The 18,113-nt window shown below is 44.2% G+C and overlaps 1 protein-coding gene across 4 annotated transcripts in view; it reads left to right on the top strand.

Moving 5' to 3' along the window:
- Positions 1–18,113, top strand: part of SEMA6C (semaphorin 6C) — a 313,712-nt gene that overhangs the window by 206,420 nt on the left and 89,179 nt on the right. For all 4 annotated transcript variants that reach the window (XM_078670650.1, XM_078670649.1, XM_078670648.1 and 1 more), the window contains one exon: positions 16,995–17,184. In XM_078670650.1, coding sequence (XP_078526776.1) covers positions 17,076–17,184 — 109 coding nt within the window. In that variant the 5' untranslated portion in view covers positions 16,995–17,075. The remainder of the gene's footprint in view (positions 1–16,994; positions 17,185–18,113) is intronic.

Below are 18,113 nucleotides of genomic sequence, written 5' to 3'. Positions count from 1 at the left end.
CCGTGAAGAACACTCTGGCAGCAGAAATTCAGACATGGTTATTGCTGCCCCTGAAGAGAGCCTGGAAACAAAGAATAAATCACATGCTTTGGCAGAGCGCCCCAGAGCTCACTTCTGCTCGTATTTGAACTTTCCTCTTGTTGGACAGGAGCCCAGGAACAAAAAAAACAGAATACAGATGGAGCCAGGGAGGCTGGGGAACTGTTTTATAGAGAGGCCTTGGGGGAGCAACGTTGACTTACAGCTGCATGGGGGCACCCTCCGGCAGTGAGGCTGCAAGAAGGGTGGGGGGTGCAGGGTTTAGACTGACACCCCCTACAGAACAGCCCTCGTGATGGAACGAATTGTCTAGGGCATCTGCAAACCTGCATGATTATGATGGTCAATAAGTGCTAATTATTTAAATCAAAAATATGTATTTTCAGACTGGTACATTCTTCTGACATGGTGGTAGAAATTCAGTCTGAAGCGATCACTTACTGTGCCACTGTGGGCTTAAGGTCGAAGGAGGCGGGACTCCTGCTGCCTTTAAATGGGGCTGGTTCCAGAATGCAATAGCTCATTTTTTACCTGCTCCTCCAGACCTAACCACTAGATGGCGGAACAATGCACAGTTTGTGAACAGGGAATAGCCAGAAGCTGTAAAACTATTGTTACAGGTAAATAACTTGTTCACTCCAGTTGACCAACAAAAGTCTCCCCTTCTTGAACTTCAGTGTTAGAACATCCCAGATCCTATTATCTTATCCAGGCTGTACCATAAAAACTGTTTGGGGTGTCCAACATATGCACTGATTTGACATCAAATTCAAAACTGTGTTGCATGGATAGTTTGATGGCTCGAACCTTGTGACCTTAATATACCAGATATGGCCTGCCTTCACTGGCTTCAGGTCAGGGCCGGGTCAACTTCAGAGTCCATAAGATCTCTCAAGAGGCAAGGGAGTCTGCTTGCTTCATCCCTTTGCCTTTGGCCAAGGGTTCGAATATTTGCTTCAAACAATCAATCAGTAGATTTGTAGAGCACTACTTGTCACCCGTGAGTGTATCCAGGCGCTGGCAGAGTGTGTGTTCCCTTCCCATTGTGAGAGGCGTGCCTAGGGGCAGTGGTGTAGCGTGGGGGGAGATCCACAGGGGCGTTTGTCCCAGGGTCAAAATTCTTGGGGGGGGCGCAATATTTTTAAGGAAAGTGTGGCGTCCTCTAACCAACCCGTAGATCATTAGCCCTTCCTGAGCTAACGTCCACGGGTTAGGGGGTGCAATACTTTCTTTAAAATGTTGTCCTGGGCGATGGCAACCCACGCTTCACAGCTGCCTAGGGGGCATCTTGCCCAGGTGCTGCAAGAGGCTTTGGAAGGTCCCTCCTGACCCGGCACAGAAAGAAGTGGCTTTGTCTGGGATTTAGTTTTTGGGGTGCTGCACTGAACTGCATAAGGTAGGGTGGAGGATGTGACTAAACTACAGCTGATGTTATGTTTATGAAACTAGAGGGCAGTTGTACGACAGATTTTTGCATGCACAAATTGGTTTTAGACCCATTTGCACATGCAACAAACCTGTGGGCCATGTAGTAACCCTATTTTGCGAGTCGCAAATAAGTTGAGACTCGCAAAATAGTGTTTAGCAACTCGCTATTAGGAAGGGGCGTTCCTTTCCTAATAGCGACCACAAAAGCTATGTAAGAATTTTTGGGACCGCAATAGCGGTCACAAAACACTTGCAGTTTACCACCCTTCTCAGAAGGGTGGTAAAGCACTCCCAAATGGGAAGGGGTCCCCAGGGGACCCCTTTCCCTTTGGGAATGCATGCACAAACATTTTTTAAGGGCAGGCAGTGGACCACTGCTTGAAAATAAAGTTAAATTATTATTATTTTTTTTAATTCAGCCCGTTTTCCTTTAACGAAAAGGGGCTGCATTTTTTTTTAAACTGCTTTATTTAAAAGCAGTCCCTGACATGGAGGTCTGCTGACCTCAACTGGCCACCAGCCCTGGGAGTGCTAAACATTCCCAATGGGGCCGCAAATTGTGACAGCCTCAATAATATTAATGAGGCATGCAATTTGTGACCCCATTGGGAAACTCAAAGTGTCCCAGACACTGTTGTACATTGACTTTTGCGACTGGCAAATTTTGACTCGCAGTTTGTCGCAATTTGCAAGTCGCAAAAGTCAATGGTCGTACATCTGGCCCTAGATTTGCGGTCGGTGGTCCCTGCACCTCGAAGCAGTGGTTGGTATGCACGTGCTGGAGCGCCACGCAGACTTAAGCCGGCAGAACCATGTGTTCATGGCAGCGCAGGAGGGGGTTCTGCACAAAGATCCACAGTGTGCCGGAATCTATGGATCACTGGACACGTGAACAGCAAAGACTCCACGCACAGCAGGGGCTGGTGCACGGCGATCCAAGGTGTGCTATTACATCGGTCGGAGGCTGTTAGTGTAGCAGTGAGTCCACGCACAGCAAGGGGGGCAGTGATTCCACCTTGCACAGCAGTGGCTGGCGAGTGGTGATAAAGGCTGGCTTTCAGCATCACTGCCTGGCAGGGCTTTAAGTGGGATGAAAAAACTGAGAGGTCTCTCAAAGGGGCGTGGTCAGTGTAATTAGGGGCGTGGCTTTAACAAACACGCTAAAAATCTGTGCTTAGGACAGTGTGTCGCAGAGGTAGTGTGTCGCCTGACTTGTAGTTTGCTGTTTCTGTCATTGCATCCAGATATGTGAGACAACAAGTCACATCATACCTACAACAAGTCAGGACTATTCCCTTCCCCCACAACGCTCACCTGGCATGACGTCATGCCGTAACTTCTCCACTAGTGAGCAGTGTGGGCAGCGCACATCAATGTGCCTGCTGTCTCGAAACGGCTCTATCGGGCTGTTTCGCGCCCTGACACTTTTTTTCCGAACTGCAGTGATAGCAGTCCGGAAAAATAAAACTAACCTCCTGTGCCAGGGCTCAAAACAGAGCCCGATAGAGACCTCTTTCGAGGCCCCCTTTAAAAAACTGCTGGTACTCAGACCCGGTGAGACCCGGCCCACTTAAAGCCCTGCTGCCTGGAGTTGTGTATATTTATTGAAGGGTTCTCAGAGTGTGTTCTTGTGCTCTGAGCAGAGCCTTCGCGGTCCCTCCTCCTCTTCCTCCTCTCTTGGCGCAGTTTCCTGATTTTCCGCGCTCTGTAACTCTACCCAAACTCCAGCTGCTTTTGGTAGGAGGTGGGAGTGGGGCCCGCAAGGGGGGGTGGGGGTGTACGGGGTAAGGTTATGATCGACACCAGTTCTTGGATGGGGGCCCGTTTTATTAATAGTCGCTTCTCGGCACGCTGGCGCGCGGAGGGGCCTGTACAGCAGTGCGCATGCGCAGATCCATGCGGGTGATGGAGGGGATTAAATGGGGCATCGAGGGATTTAAGATTTGCGGACGTAAAAATGAGCAGTGACGCGTTCTAAGTGAGAGTCCTGAAGGCTCCGGCACGGTTCCGTCTGGTGCCTTTAACAAGAAGGATGTGACTGACTCTGCCCAGCCCCTGAGGTGAGAAAACCAGAAAATTCAAAAGAGGGGGGCCTATTCAGGGGGTTGGCTCGACTCTAACACCCAACCCGCGGACGAGCCGAGCCACCAACATCTTCAGCCTTGTAAGTGATGCAGCGAACGACTTATGAAAAAAATGATAAAACTCCTACAAATTCGAAAGAAGTTATTACTTGAACGTTTGCATTTCACTTTGGTGCCTGTACTGACATCTGTTAAAAGTAAAAATGAACATTTTGCCACCTTCATGGCTGTGATGGCACTGACATGAGTGAACCATACATGTCAGTCGTGGCCTCGTATGTATGGTCAGTATTACTGCATGTGGAGCAGTGATATTGTTGATTGCAACGTACACACTGTGAGATTTGTATATAATGCTCTTCCTGAACTAACGGCCACATGCATCAATGTTCCCGTTTGCGAATTCTTAATTGCAGAAATTAAGGAATCGCAATTAAGAAGTCGCAAATGGCTATGCATCAAGAAATCGCAATTTTTTTTGCTATTTCTTAATTTTCCTTAATTGTGATTCACAATTTGCGAATCGCGAATCGCAATTAAGGAATCCCTTTCCATTGATTCCTATGGGCCTAGAGGCCCATAGGAATGAATGTGAAGGCATTCTCATTTTTCGATTCGCAATTAAGGAATCGCAAAATGAGAATGCAATTTCAAGGGTGCGGGGGGGTCCAAAGGACCCCCCCCCTGCACCCCTGAAATGCTACCTTTAAGTACATTTTTCACACACACATCCTCGAAGGGCATGTGTGTGTGTAAAATGAAACTTTCAAAAATGTACTGCTGTGCACTTTTGAAAGTTTTCGCAAATTACCATGAAGGTTAACTTCATGGTAATTTACCACTACCTATTTGCGATTTCGCAATTTAAAAAAAATCATGCATTGCATTTAAGAAATCGCAAAATTGCGATTTCTTAAATGCAATCGCAATTTAGGAAATCGCAAATAAATTGTGATTTCTTAAATTGCGAAAAAAGCTAAATCCTTAATGCATCCCAAAAAGGTATTTGCATTCGCAAACGGCCGAATTTTGCGATTCGCACCGTTTGCGAATGCAAAAACCCTTGATGCATGTGCCCCTAAATTCTTCCAAGGAGATCTCAAATTTGTTCCGCACCCAGATAAGGCATAATGAAGTACAGGGTTTTACACAGGATCACACAATTTGCTCAAATGTGGAAGCCAGGATTTGCCCACAGGTTTCCTCCTCCTCTCTCTATTTTGCCATTGAAAAACAGTGAATCGTGAATCGTGTTTAGTTAGTCCCTGGCCTAATTTAGCTTGCTGTATATTAACAAGCAGAACATCTTAATTGAATCTGCCACTATAGAAATGCAAAGTGACTTTTCTGGGACAAGCACAAAGGTAGTGTAAGCGAAGGTAAAAGACTATTCTCATGATAGCGCTGTTGCTTCTCCAATCCTTAATAAACAGTAAGCCAGCATTTGGAAAGCCAACTGGTGTCGCCGTTGGGGCTTGTTGGCTTTGCCAATGCTTTTTAGCAGGGCTGTTTAGCATCCCCACTGATGTGCAGCTTAGCTATAGAAGAATAATTTTAACAAATGCCTACTAAGTGGTGCTTGCTTCAATGGTGCAAAATGACGCGAGTGCTTTGCTTTTTCTTTATATTTCCCAATATAACTTGGATTGATAAATATAAAGAAAAAAAGTTTTTTTTGGGAGTTTTTATTATTAAGTGGAAGCAGCAGCAGTTCCTCCGCTAAGGCGGAAGAGCGTTTCCCCACTTCTATCCGAGCAGTTTAGAAAGGAAAAAGAAAATGATAATAACAGCATTATTATGAATTTATTTTTCACATGGGCTACGGGGCCAGGTTTGGACGGGACGGGGCTGGGGTCACAGGGAGGAGGAGTGGGTGGCGCACCATAAGTGCGCATGTCAGTCTAGCCGGCCGTCTTGGGCTGGACAAACAGTCATGCGCACTTAGGATTTTTCCACCCGGCTGTGTTGCACAGCCGTGTGGAGAACAGTCCCAAAGCTCCCAGGCACTGTCAGCGGCCAAACAGGCTGCTCAGACCAATCACAACGCTGTTGTCATGCTAGTGAGAGCAGCGCTGTGATTGGCTTAGGGGAGCCTGTGTGCTGCCGGGAGACAGGAAGAGAAGAGGACGGAGGGAAATCTGCGCCGTAATCAGATATATTTTTCTTTTTGTTTTCCTCCCCCAACCCCACCCCATCCCGTAGCAGCCGCCACTGGGTGGAACCAATACAGGGTGTAAAAGCAACAAGGGGAGTCGAGGTGGGGAGCAATAGTAACACTGAGGCACAGGCAGGGAGGCAACACGTGCGGGCTTGGGTGGGGTGAAGCAACACAGTGGACGTAGGGAGGGACAGAGAAAAGCCAACCGGCGAGAGAGGGAGCAGCATGGAGCTGCGGGAGAAGCAACCGTGTGATAAGGCAATGAGGTTGTTCCCTAAAAGTGAGCAGTAAAAAACACAAATAAATTGGCAATGCTCAGGGCTGGACTGGGAACCCAAAGCAGCCTTGGTAGTTTTCTTGGACCAGCCCCTGGGGAAGCACTGCCTGGCCCCGGGAGACTGGAAAGGCTTGCTAGCTGCTTCTGTTACTGGGGCGAATATTGCAGCACAAGCCCCCAATATCCGCCCCGGCCCCCACTTCTGCAAAACCAACCCCCACCCTTCCAGCCTCCGGGGACAAGCCCTGGCAAAGCTCCATTGAAGGGAGAGACAGAAGATGCACAAGGCAAGCCATCCAATAAGAAGCAGGCAGATGAGAGTGACAGCAAAGCTAACCAATGATAAGCAAAGGACGAGCTACAAGTCCATCCAAGTGCTTGATAAGCCCACGTTATGTCTTTTGCGCCCAGACAGCTGAGCTGCGGTAGGCTGGACCTAAAAAGGAGCATGCCAGCACCTTAATGGAGGCAATGACACTGATTACAACTCACAGGGGGTCATGAACTCCCACTGAGGCTGCTCTCCTGTGGGTTGTCAGTAACACACTGTGAATTGCTCGGCTCTGTTATTGCTCCACTGCCCCCAGGGAACAAGAGCCAGCCTAAGGCATTTGACAAGAGCCGGGCTCCATCCTTTCTCTACCTAAAAACCTCTGTCAGCCACAGTGCCGTTGATTGACAGGTGTGCCTGGCATGCGACTGACTTTTCCCCAACCCTTTTCCTGCTCTTTGAGGCAAGTACCACTAACTTGTCCATAAAAGTCCAAAGTGCATCCTGTCCAGAAACAGACATCCGAAATAGTAGCTCGCTTTTTCTGGGTGAATGAGTGGTTTGCTGCCAGTTTTGCCATTTCATAGCACTGTTAATGAAGTGAGAAGTTTGGGCGGACGGTGGCCGGGGGGCACCATGCCAGAACTCCTCTTGTGACCTTCAGGTGTGGCGCAGAGGTCAGCAGAGTCCATGGCCGCTCCCAGGGGCTCCGGCCAAACCCCAGAGAGAGGGAATATGCAGCTAATCCACTCAATGACAACAAAACAAAAGCGTGCCAACAGAGCCCACGCACATGTGGCGGGTGATGGAAAGCGGCAGGTGCCCGCGGAACAGGGGGGCTGTAACCCGATGTCCCCCATTTGCTTCGGTATCGTACGTCAGCTTATGGGACATTAAATCTTTTCAGAAGAAGATGCCAAGACGTGACGGGGCAGGTGCTCCCGGGGCTGCGGGGGGCACAGGGGGGCTTATCCAGGTATAGGAACATGGCCTCTTCTCACGCAGGGGAAGGAGGACTATTTTGATAAACGATTAATAATAATGGGTGAAACAGTGGTGAAAAAAAAAAGTGAATTATAATTAAGGCTCCCAGTTTTCCGTTTTTACTGGTTTTTACAGATTAATACAGACAGAAAACAATATTTCGTGTCTGTATTTATTTTTAAAAGCAGAAAAATATAGAAAATTGTGCTTCTTGTGATTGACTCGCCACGCTGTCTTTTGTGAATTCCAGGCCAACGGCAGAGCAGGCAGACAGCATGGGGAGTTAAAAAACAGGATGAGATTAGCTTAAATACAAGCATATGTTAAAGTATATATGAAGCATTTACCTGTGGGTGTAATGCCTTATTATATTTGGGTGCTTTATTTGCTAAAACACCACAGACCTCAAAGTCAGAGTGCATGTTCATCAGTTAAATAAATGTGGAAATGTGCCATTTTATGACTCCATTTAATCTCAAAACCAAAAAGAAATATGGATAAATACCAATAAGATGGCCAAAAAATAAATATGGGTAAATGCAGATGGAAATGTTTAAAAAATAAATACCATAAATCCAAGAGACCTAATTATAATAACTGCAACAACAAAAGAAAGTACGCTGTTCCCCAAGGTAGGGTAGAAAAGGTGTAACCAAGCAAAGCAAAAGAAAAGGGGAAACACCAACGAAGGTAGGCGAATCCCCCTTTCGGAACTAAAACCCTCACACACCCAGCAAACTAGGTGTCATGCTTCATCATTTGGGTTCTGCTCCTCGTCAGACTGGCGCTGCAATGTTTGACGGGCTCCCAAACATGGGGCTCTTTACCGGAGATCTTCTGTTCCTGCCAGTAGGTGCATGTGGGTATGAGGGCTTTAGGGAAAGTGTAGACAAGTATAAGTGTAGGGATTAAAAAGGGTTAATAAATCCACCGCGAAATATTTATTAATTAATTCCCCCTACCTTCGTTGGTGTCTCCCCTTTACTTTTGCTTTGCTTGGTTACACCTTTTCTACTCTACCTTGGGAACAGCTAACTTTCTTTTGTTGTTGCAGTACTGGGGCGCGCACGCTGGACCCCGTTAAATATTGCCCTTTGGGATCCCTCCCTTTGTTGACTACCTAATTATAATACAAACTTTTAATCCCTGTGTAAAAATAAAAATAATAATTTTCTTATTACAGTTGAGTTGTGACTTCATAATGCTTGCTGCCAGAGTCAGCGGGCGTGGTGAAAAGCCTTTTTATATCATCCTAACTTCTGATAAACAATTAAAGGGAAGATTAGCTTTTCAAACTTTTCTTCTACATTTTTCATTCTAAAAGGTTAGTCCACGGTTGTGTTGTTTGTTGCCATGCCGGGGACCAGTGCGTGCTTCCAGTGCATTCTAAAACCCTGTAGTATCTTTTATCTGACTTAAATTCAGCTTCTTGCAAATTGGTATTTGTAAGACATTACAGGCTACCCATGTTGGCGTGTTTGTTTTCACAGTGCAGGTTCCACATTTAGTGCAAGTTTTCTGCAAACAGATGATCTTTTCGATTAGAAGTTCAAATTGAGCAAGGATTAAATGAGGGGTTGCTGGGCAACGTGGTTCTGTGATTATATATTATAATTAAGGCTCACACCTTTCTTTTTTTCTGATTTTCCAAATAAATAATGACAAAAACAACTATTACTCTATATTTTATTTTGAATGTAGATAAAAATGTAAAGTCTGGGGTCTTTGTTTTTTTGGAGTGGTTCTCAATGCTGTCAGTCATTAAAGATGGGCCAATAGCTGTGCAGGTGGACAGGCGGGAGAGTTTACAAAAAACTATGGTTTCTTAATGAAGCTGGGACTGTGCATGTGTATGTACTACAATGCATGTAGTTTCACATGATCGCATTGATGTATCATACTTGGATTCTTAGAACATTCTTAGAACATTGCAACCATCTGGGATTCATATATGATCGTACATTACTTTAAAAAAATGAGCAGAAATAATCTAGTTACTTCTTCATGTTTGACAAAACCCAAAGTAAATTTGGATAAACTCTGAATTCTCATAATAATAGCATAAAACCTGGAGACATAATTATAAGGAATAAAGTAGCCCCTATGGTACATTAAAAGGACATTGCAATTCACCGCACATTACCTTATAAAAAAGCTCACTTTTCGGCTTCATTCTTGTACATTATCACAAAACTGCTCCTTGACTTGAATTTTTCTTAAACCAATCAGTGAGGTACTTTGTTCTGCATAGCTTGGTTTTTAACTACCTAGGAAGGTCTTTTAGAAAATTGTTACCATCTCCCAACAGTGACAAGGGCTTAAAAGTTATTTTCACTGTGGCAGGCTTAGCTGTCCTTTGTAGAAAACCAGATTACATATTAAAATGCTAATACCAATAACACATGGAAGGGAACAGCTAGAACAATAATTGAACCACTATTTTTAGTACTTATTAAAAATCCAATTCAATGGTGAAGTTGTATTGTTGTTAAATATAAAGGAAAAGTAACTTTGAGAAAATAACTCTTTATCTGCCTCCCAACAGCAAAAAACTGTCTGTCCTGAATAGGTATAGTTGGCTTCTCTGAGCTCAACCTAATATTCAGGGTGGGGGCTGAAGGCCTCCTTTTGACAGCACAGGATCAAGACCTGCTTGACTGGTCTATGAGCCACATGTAACTCTTTGGGGGACACTTGAACGGGAGAGAACAGGAAGTCAAGACAATTTTTGTGAATCCTCTGCCTTGTTGCTGTAGGACCTGGCGTTTTTCTTACCAGACTTCTGTCCTTGGCTTTGCTGTGGCTACAGTGCTTGCTTCAAACTGGATTTTAGTGTTACATGTGAGTGGACAGCAGGATTACCGTAGTAGACCCCCCGCCCCCCCACACACACACAGACATAGCTAGCCCTCAGAGACCAAGTTTAGTGTACCCGAAAACATTCGCCATCTTGAAAATGCCCAATTACATGGCATTTTGAGCTTGTTTGCAGTAAGGGAAACAGTAACTACTGCAAAAGTAGGTAGTGCTGGCCTTGGAAATGTTACCCATTGGTAAAGGAGGGGCAAGAGTCACCATCACCTACTAACTGGTGCCAGGCATAAATGTGGTACCCAGAGGCCCCCACTTCAGAGCACTTTCTGGATCTGCAGAAGATCAGAAGAGGACTGGAATTGCGGTCTGTCACTAGAGAGGAGCCCGGAAGGACTAGACATGCCCCCTCCTGTACCTAGGACAAAGATGTAGGCTGAGTTCCAGATGACTGACCTCCTGTGAGCTAAAGGGAGACAACAAGCTACAAGAGGCCTTCTCCTGGAAGTAGCCAGATGGCGAATGAATCGGGACTGAACCCTGCTTTTGGCCTCTGCCTGACACCCTGCAAGTCTCTACATGCCTCCCCAGAGAGCCTAGTGGCCTAAGAAGTGTGCACCTGTTGTTGGCTGGTTGGGACTTGGGACTTAAGACTTAAGTCAGAAGACAAAATCTTAGACCAGGACGAACCTGGTTGGTGTATCAGACCTGCGTGCAATCGCGGTCGGCCTTAAATTGATCCTTGGTCCTGGTCTGTTGTGAACATTGACTATTTTTGGCATTTTGTGCATTGTGCTACTAATTTCTACTTTAAAATTCGTATATCCAGTTCCTTTTTTGGATTTTTGTTATTGTGGTGAAATTTTGTTAATTACATTTTACTCTATCTTTCTTATTCTGTTTGGGATTTTTATTCTTTTACATTTCGACTTTATTTTGGATTTGGTACTGCAAAAATACTTAACACATTGCCAGAAGTTTTCTGTCTGCTCTGTGACAACGCTACCAGACGGTTGAGCTCAGGTTAATTTAGTGACATTAATCACCCTGACGAGTTGTGATTACTCCCTGAGGTGGGCAGTCGCCCACTCCAAATAATAATCAAACTTCTTACAATTTTTATTAGGATTTCTGATATGCGGCATCATCAAAGCAAGCAGGGTGCGTACTTTCACACATCCGACTATTGTGGCTGCAGTAAGTAAAAACAATTAGTGTTGGTGAACGGATTAAAAAGAAACCTAATTTAAACAAAGCATTTTTCTGCACACTTCAGCTGGGGCTGTTGTAATACATGTGCCACCGGCCGTGACTCATTAATTGAATTTCAAAAGTTAAATTGTGTAATGCATTTCCGAGCAAAAAATCCCACAAAACACGGTGTGGTTTCAAGCAACAAAAAAATCACAACGCCTGACTTAATTTGAAGATACCGGTGCCAAATGGGTTAATGCGAATAGGGATGTAAAACATTTCCCCATCATACGGAATCTGGAACAACAAGACCACAGACCCTCCTTTAGCTCAGTAGCCACAGGGCTATTTTGAGTGCATGCATCTGAGTGACACACTTTCAATAAAAGCCTGTCTTGGTATAAATTGCATTTCATCATGCTCTCTTATTCCTCTCTTATTCCTCTCTCATTTCACATCAAGATATCATTTTTTTCAGATTGTTTCATCATGCATTTTCCACCTCACCTGTTTTTTTTAGCTTGTGGTTTCATGTCACATTACAGCCCTGATGAATGCAAAGAAAAAAATACTCTGCTCCGGTAGTTAACGGCTGTTGCCTTTGTGTGTGATGACCCTCTCCCAGAGGTGTGGCAGGACCACTCGAATATATGCCCTGTAGTTCCTTATATAGCTATGGATTCTAGAAGAAATAATATTCTTTAAAGCAAATCACCGCTTCCCACTCCCAGCAATGACCCCCTAACTGAAACCACATTTTTATGCCTGCTGTTCTGCAATCTAGTTAAGGTTGAGTAACAATACCCGCAAGAAATATAATTAAGTATGACACTGTCACTAAGGCGAGAAGGGGAGAACTGCAGAGGCCTGGAAGTGTGATGAAAAATGTCAGACTTGGGTTGGGGGGGGGGGACTAATGCTTAAGCATCCAACAAACGTTTCACACATTTGCTGACTGTGTTGACATGCATGAATAATTTTGAAAAGTATGTACTTATCTTGAGCTCGTTTAATAAAAGACCCCCTCCCCCCAAAAAAAAAAATTGTCAGACTTGCTCTGTTCACTGTCCACCATGAGTTGAGCTTTTGGTTAGTAGCACATACGGCCCATCGCCCTGTTAGTAAACAGATTATTTGGCTCTGACCAATGAGCAGTGATGGTAAGGCATAGGAAATGTAAAGTAGTCTAGCTTCAAGGGGGGTTGTGTTGTTATTCCCCCCCTAATAAATGTATTTTCTGATGAATAGTTGGGCACAGGTGCTTTCAGTGTAGTATGGTGATTTGTCGGTCAGGTTTCACCTGGGATTTTTGCATATACACACTGACAAAAACACACAATCTCTCTCTATCGTCTCTGTTTTGAAAGCCCTAAAAAATGTTTATTTTACAAAATATTGTTTCTGTCATTTAGTAGTCCTATTAATCTGTATTCCTCTCCATTACCACTGCCTCTTAAGCCCTCCCATGCGCCCTGCTTGTCATATAATGTATTTTAACATTATATGCCAGTGTGATGGTTGGGAAATCTGATACTCACACCCCCCAATGTTACTGAGCAAGCCACGCCCCTTTTAGTAGTAGGACAAGTGATTCAGGGTCTATGGTGTGAACAGGTGGACCCTGTCACAAATTTGAGAAGCATCCATTTGCATAAAATAGGGTCAGAGGGCTATCTTTCTGAGCAAGCCACGCCCCTTTGAGTAGTAGGACAAGTGATTCAGGGTCTATGGTGTGAACAGGTGGACCCTGTCACAAATTTGAGAAGCATCCATTTGCATAAAATAGGGTCAGAGGGCCATGCTTACACCGATGTGTACCCCAGAATGATGTGTGTGGGGGGGGGGGGTGCATTGTAAATTAAGTTAAAACTTCTGCCCCGGGCCCTGCTTTGGTAGTACCAATGCAATGGTTGCCCCACTGGGGTACCACAAACTTGTGATGATTTCAAATAGCTCAGCAGAGCCATGTTTATCCAGAGATGGAGTGACATTTGCAGAAGGCGAATCAATTAACAAGTGTAAGGTCAGAGGGCTTGTGACACCACTTGGCTACAGACCAACACTGATTCGTCTTGACATCGATATTGACACCCAATCAACAGCAAACTAACATGCAAGTTTATTTTTAAACTGATGCATTCGTATTTTAGCTCTGAATCCACATGTCAAACCAAGAGGGACACAGACACCAACATTGAAGTGCCTAGGTAAAGATAGATATTAATCAATCACACCCTCGCAAAGATCTACAACCCAGTTTAACTACAATCTGTTAAATTTTATGACAGATTAAAAAGGAGCCAAAATATCCAGTCAACCACATGACCAGCTATTGTGGCTGATTCGTACAATTCACTAGCTATAATTCAGTAAGAACATCTCACCTTCACAAGCACAATATCAATCAATCAATCAATATCCTTTTTAAGATTTTGCTACAAAACATATCCTACAATCAATATTATACTTGCATGTAAATTACTGTTGACATGTTTCGACCATATTGATTGCTAATGTCGTCCTTAATCTGGGTTTCTCGGACTGCCGGATCACAGGTGTACAAGTGGCAAAGAAGGTAGATATCCCCCAGCACATTTCTCATGTTTTTTGTTTGTGCTCCTAGTAGAGGAAGGATTGAAAATGGGGTCTCAAAACAAGAGTTCCCCAGGCTCCAAACGAATTACTAGTTAGTCCTATCAAATGTTATATATTAAATTGCACTGCTAATCTCATTTGCAGGATGCAGCCTTGCAAGTCAAGACCTATGCACTTCTAAATGTGTTCCATGAAACGACTAAATGAAATGTATAGGGTGTGTGTTTCACTTGCACATGATGTGTCTGACTAAACAAGTTAATTTAGCATGTATCAGTTGACAGTCGCCAGACTCTCTGATTCACATGGCTTCTTGCCAATGCGGTGAGTGTCCACACAGGCTTGAGTAGGTGCGAAAATTAATGTAGAGTAGACTATAGCATTACAGGAGCAAAAGGGGGGGTCTAAATAGTGCCCACTATTTAATAAGACCTATATTGCATGCCTCCCCAAGGTAAACTATGCGTATATACTCATAGAAGCTCTTAAATAATGTGCCTTGTGGCAACGTATGTCCCCGATGAGTCCCCAAAGCACTTCAGTGGTTGACCAAGTGGCTGTTCCATTTGTTGTACATCAGAGGTTGAGTGTGGGATTACACTGCAGCCTGTTTGGGAGGAGTTTTGGTGAGAATCGTCCAGACCTATCGCTGTAAACTTCTAGTTGCACTTTCATCGACTCTACCTGGTGAACTCAGTCCACCCACAATGGTGGGCCCACAGCCTTTGTCCTTCCTTTAGCTTTAATTGTAGTTCCATTTATATATAGCATTTACAAGGCATCGAAGCTCTTTTTTCGGCAAGTAGCACGCTACTGCGGAACCCAAAAAGGATTAGTGGTGAATTAGTATAGGGATTTATTAAATGAATTTGAGAGTTGGACAGGTTAGTCTATTATTTGAATTGAAAAAGGATAATGGAGGGATAGAAGAGGGAAGGGTTTGCATTTATATAGTGCTTGCTACCCCTGATGAGGTGTCGAAGAGCTTTTCGACGGGTAGCTCAATAAGCCTTCTATATTCCCAATGGGCAGTAAATTGAGTACCAAATACAAGAGGGGTACCAGGCAGTTCCTAAGTAAATTGAGCGCCATGAGTGGGTAATAGTAACTTGTATTATTTAAAGCGATTGGAAATAGCAGAAGTGTGGTATGAATCACAATATAAGAAAATAAAATAACTCCAGCCAGAATACATCTTAAAGTGGCTGTTCATAACCTGCAGTCCGAAAATGTTCTAAAAATAATATATTATCAGATTAGTAAAGTATTTTCACGTTAAAAGCAAAAATAAAAAAATATAGAAACACTCTGTAAATGTGATGGAATTTGAAATCGGAGGATAAAAACCTAGTTGATATCCGTAGCTTGATTTACGGGTTCAGCACAAGTACGGCAAACATAACCTTGTATGAACAATTGATAACCTCAGTTGAAGCACTGATCTGCACAACAAAAGGAGAGCATGCAGTAAGAATAAAAAACACAAAGTCACATGATAGCTCTAGCATATTGCTTCGTCTTTTAGAAATAAAATCACATTTTGAAAAGCTCCAACCATTCCCCTAAAATTTCGAATTTTGTAGATTTTTTTTCTCCGTGGATTAGAGAAATTGTGTCATTTTATTTATCGTCTGTGTACTTGCTTGCGTTTGCAGTTTTGCAGTGTATGTTTTTTAGAGAGTGGTACTGCGTTTGATCAGTGGCATAGCTGTCCATGACTTGCCATCCTTGTAGCTTCTTAGTACTATAAGGCGTAGCAGGCGAAACTTCATAGCGCTGTACATTTCAGGATTTAATTTAATTTGTAGATTTATATAGCACAGCATATCACCCATGAGGGTATCCAGGCGCTGTCTATGGGCACGGGGGAAAATAAGTGATTTGCCCAAAATTACTGGATGTTGAGCCGCCGCAGAGGCGCAAGCCCGGATCCCCGGTTTCCGAGTCAGCAGCTCTGGCCACTGTGCCACACCCTTTCACAGAACTTGTAGCGTGAACTTGACAGACTATGGAATTTGCTTCTCAGCCCTTAGCGTGAAACCATGGTGGGCCCTGCTCAAACGTGCTTTATAATGTAAAACCACACTGACTCATAGCGTTGTAATACTTCATAAGATGGACTCTGCTGCGTAGCGCTGTAACATAATACGCGCTAGAATCTGCATACTAATGCTATAACATGAACCTCAGACGTACATGATTCACCGCACCGTAATTTGAAAGCGAGTGTCCTGTTGCAAGGGCCTATAACTTGTGAGCCAGCTTAATTCTCTAACATGAAACTAGGAGATGCTTTACAGCGCTGTAAATTAGGGAGGGTGACCTGGCGTCCTCGATTTGCTGGGATAGTCCCTTTTTTGACCACCTGTCCTGGAAGATTTTACTACATTCGCCATTTGTCCAGTCATTGGAGCTGGGCGATTTGACACACTTTTATCTGTTCTAGTGCAGGATTAGGCTCCAGCATTTTAATAAATTAGATAATTAGCACTTATGATATTAAGTGTAAACATATTTAATTTTTTCCCTTGAGTGTCTGTGTTTTCTGTATTGGTGAAAGCTGTCTTTTAAGTCATTCTAGGCATCTCAGTCAATGTGAAATTGTAGTCCTACTTCTATTTTTGTGAAATGTCCATGTTTTTAGTTTTTAGAATCTGGTCACCCTATCGAAAGTTTGTGTTCTGCTTCGTAATGCTGCAATATGAATCTCAATCGTTTGGTGAGGCTCTAGGCTCATGGTGGCTCTGGGCAGCAAGTGTAGGAAGGGGCCCCCGGAAGAGGGGGTCCGGGCGGGGCGGCGCTCGGAGGCCAGTGAAGAGGGGGTTCAGGGTGTTCGCCAAATCCCTGCCAGGGGCCGTCACGCAAATATGTATCCATCCTCAGAGGATTATTATATTAAGGATATATATTGGCGTGGTGGCCCCTGGGGTTTGGTGGCCCTGTGCAGGTGCACAGCTTGCACATGCCTAAAGCCGCCCCTGAGTGTACCTACGCTGTAGTGCTCTGATATGAACCACTTTGTGCAAACTTTCCATGAGCTTTATAGCGGGAACATAAGGAGCCCTAATGCAAATGTTCAATATTGATTGATCTGGGGTGTAAGTGCGTCAATTGCCTTGTTGAACTAACCCTTTCTATGCTTCGCTCCTCCAGGGTCACATGGTGCATAAGAAGAGGATGCTGGCGTCCTAGTTCCCGCCACTCCGCTTTCCCGGGCGTCAGCCGGGCACGAGGATGCTGCGCCTCCTGCTGGCAGCGGTGCTTCTCTGCGGCCGATGCCTTCTCTCTGCAGCGATTGTCTTCCCGAAGGACTTGACCCCCATCAACACTGCAGATGCGCCGGGTAAGGCTCCCCCGCGACGCCATCTTTAAATGGCTTTAGTCCAAGTTTTAAAATGTTTATAATTATGGCTCGCTGTGTTCCGTTTTTACTGATTTTTACATATAAATATAGACCGTGGTTTAAATGGACTGGTTTCTGTCCGGTACAGGTACTGAGTACCGTCACTTTTTTATTTTGAGAGGGAGAGTACCTGCACTTCTCAAGAAAAACATATTTTTTTTAATTGGAGAGTACCAGTACTTCTCAGAAAAAAGCAGGTACTCTGGTATAGACTACCTGCACTTCTAATTTTCCATTTCAAGCACTGAATTTAGACAAAGGAAATTAGCTGTATTTTGAGTGAATCTACATGCTTTCAGTCATAACTCACAGGCCTATATTTGGGAAAATTAACAGCATATAGATAGTTAGAAAACAATGAGATAACTTAAATAGCGACATATTGGCAGGCGTCATTGTCGATGTTTTCAGAAATTTTATAAAATATGGCTACGTCTATTGCTAAAACCCAACAGGCACCAAGTAATTGCGTATATTGCTAGATTAAGAACACGTTGAGGTCTACTAGGTGCAAAGTCATGTTTTTTACTCCACACTAAATGTATATATGAAAAAGTACTTCTGAGTAAACTGATCATGAAAAAAGAGATGGATGGGAGCATTTATAGAACACCTTATAAGACGGGAGTAGAGGTGTGGCACAGCGGCAAGGGCGGCTGACTCCGGAACACGGGGGCTCGCGGTTCGATCGCCGGCGGCAGGTCAGCCCAGCACCATGTGACTCTGGGCAATAGCTCGCTTAATCTTCCCGACGGCCCCCTGTGCCTTGACACCCTCGGGTGATTGTTCGTACTTTACAAACACTGATGTTATTATTTATTTATTTATTATAATGACTCGCCTCTTTGCACCCGGCTGCTTTATTGATC

The sequence above is a fragment of the Lissotriton helveticus genome, chromosome 12 (assembly GCF_964261635.1).
Source record: "Lissotriton helveticus chromosome 12, aLisHel1.1, whole genome shotgun sequence".
Lineage (NCBI taxonomy): Eukaryota > Metazoa > Chordata > Amphibia > Caudata > Salamandridae > Lissotriton > Lissotriton helveticus.
This window is presented reverse-complemented; position numbering and strand designations above follow the sequence as displayed.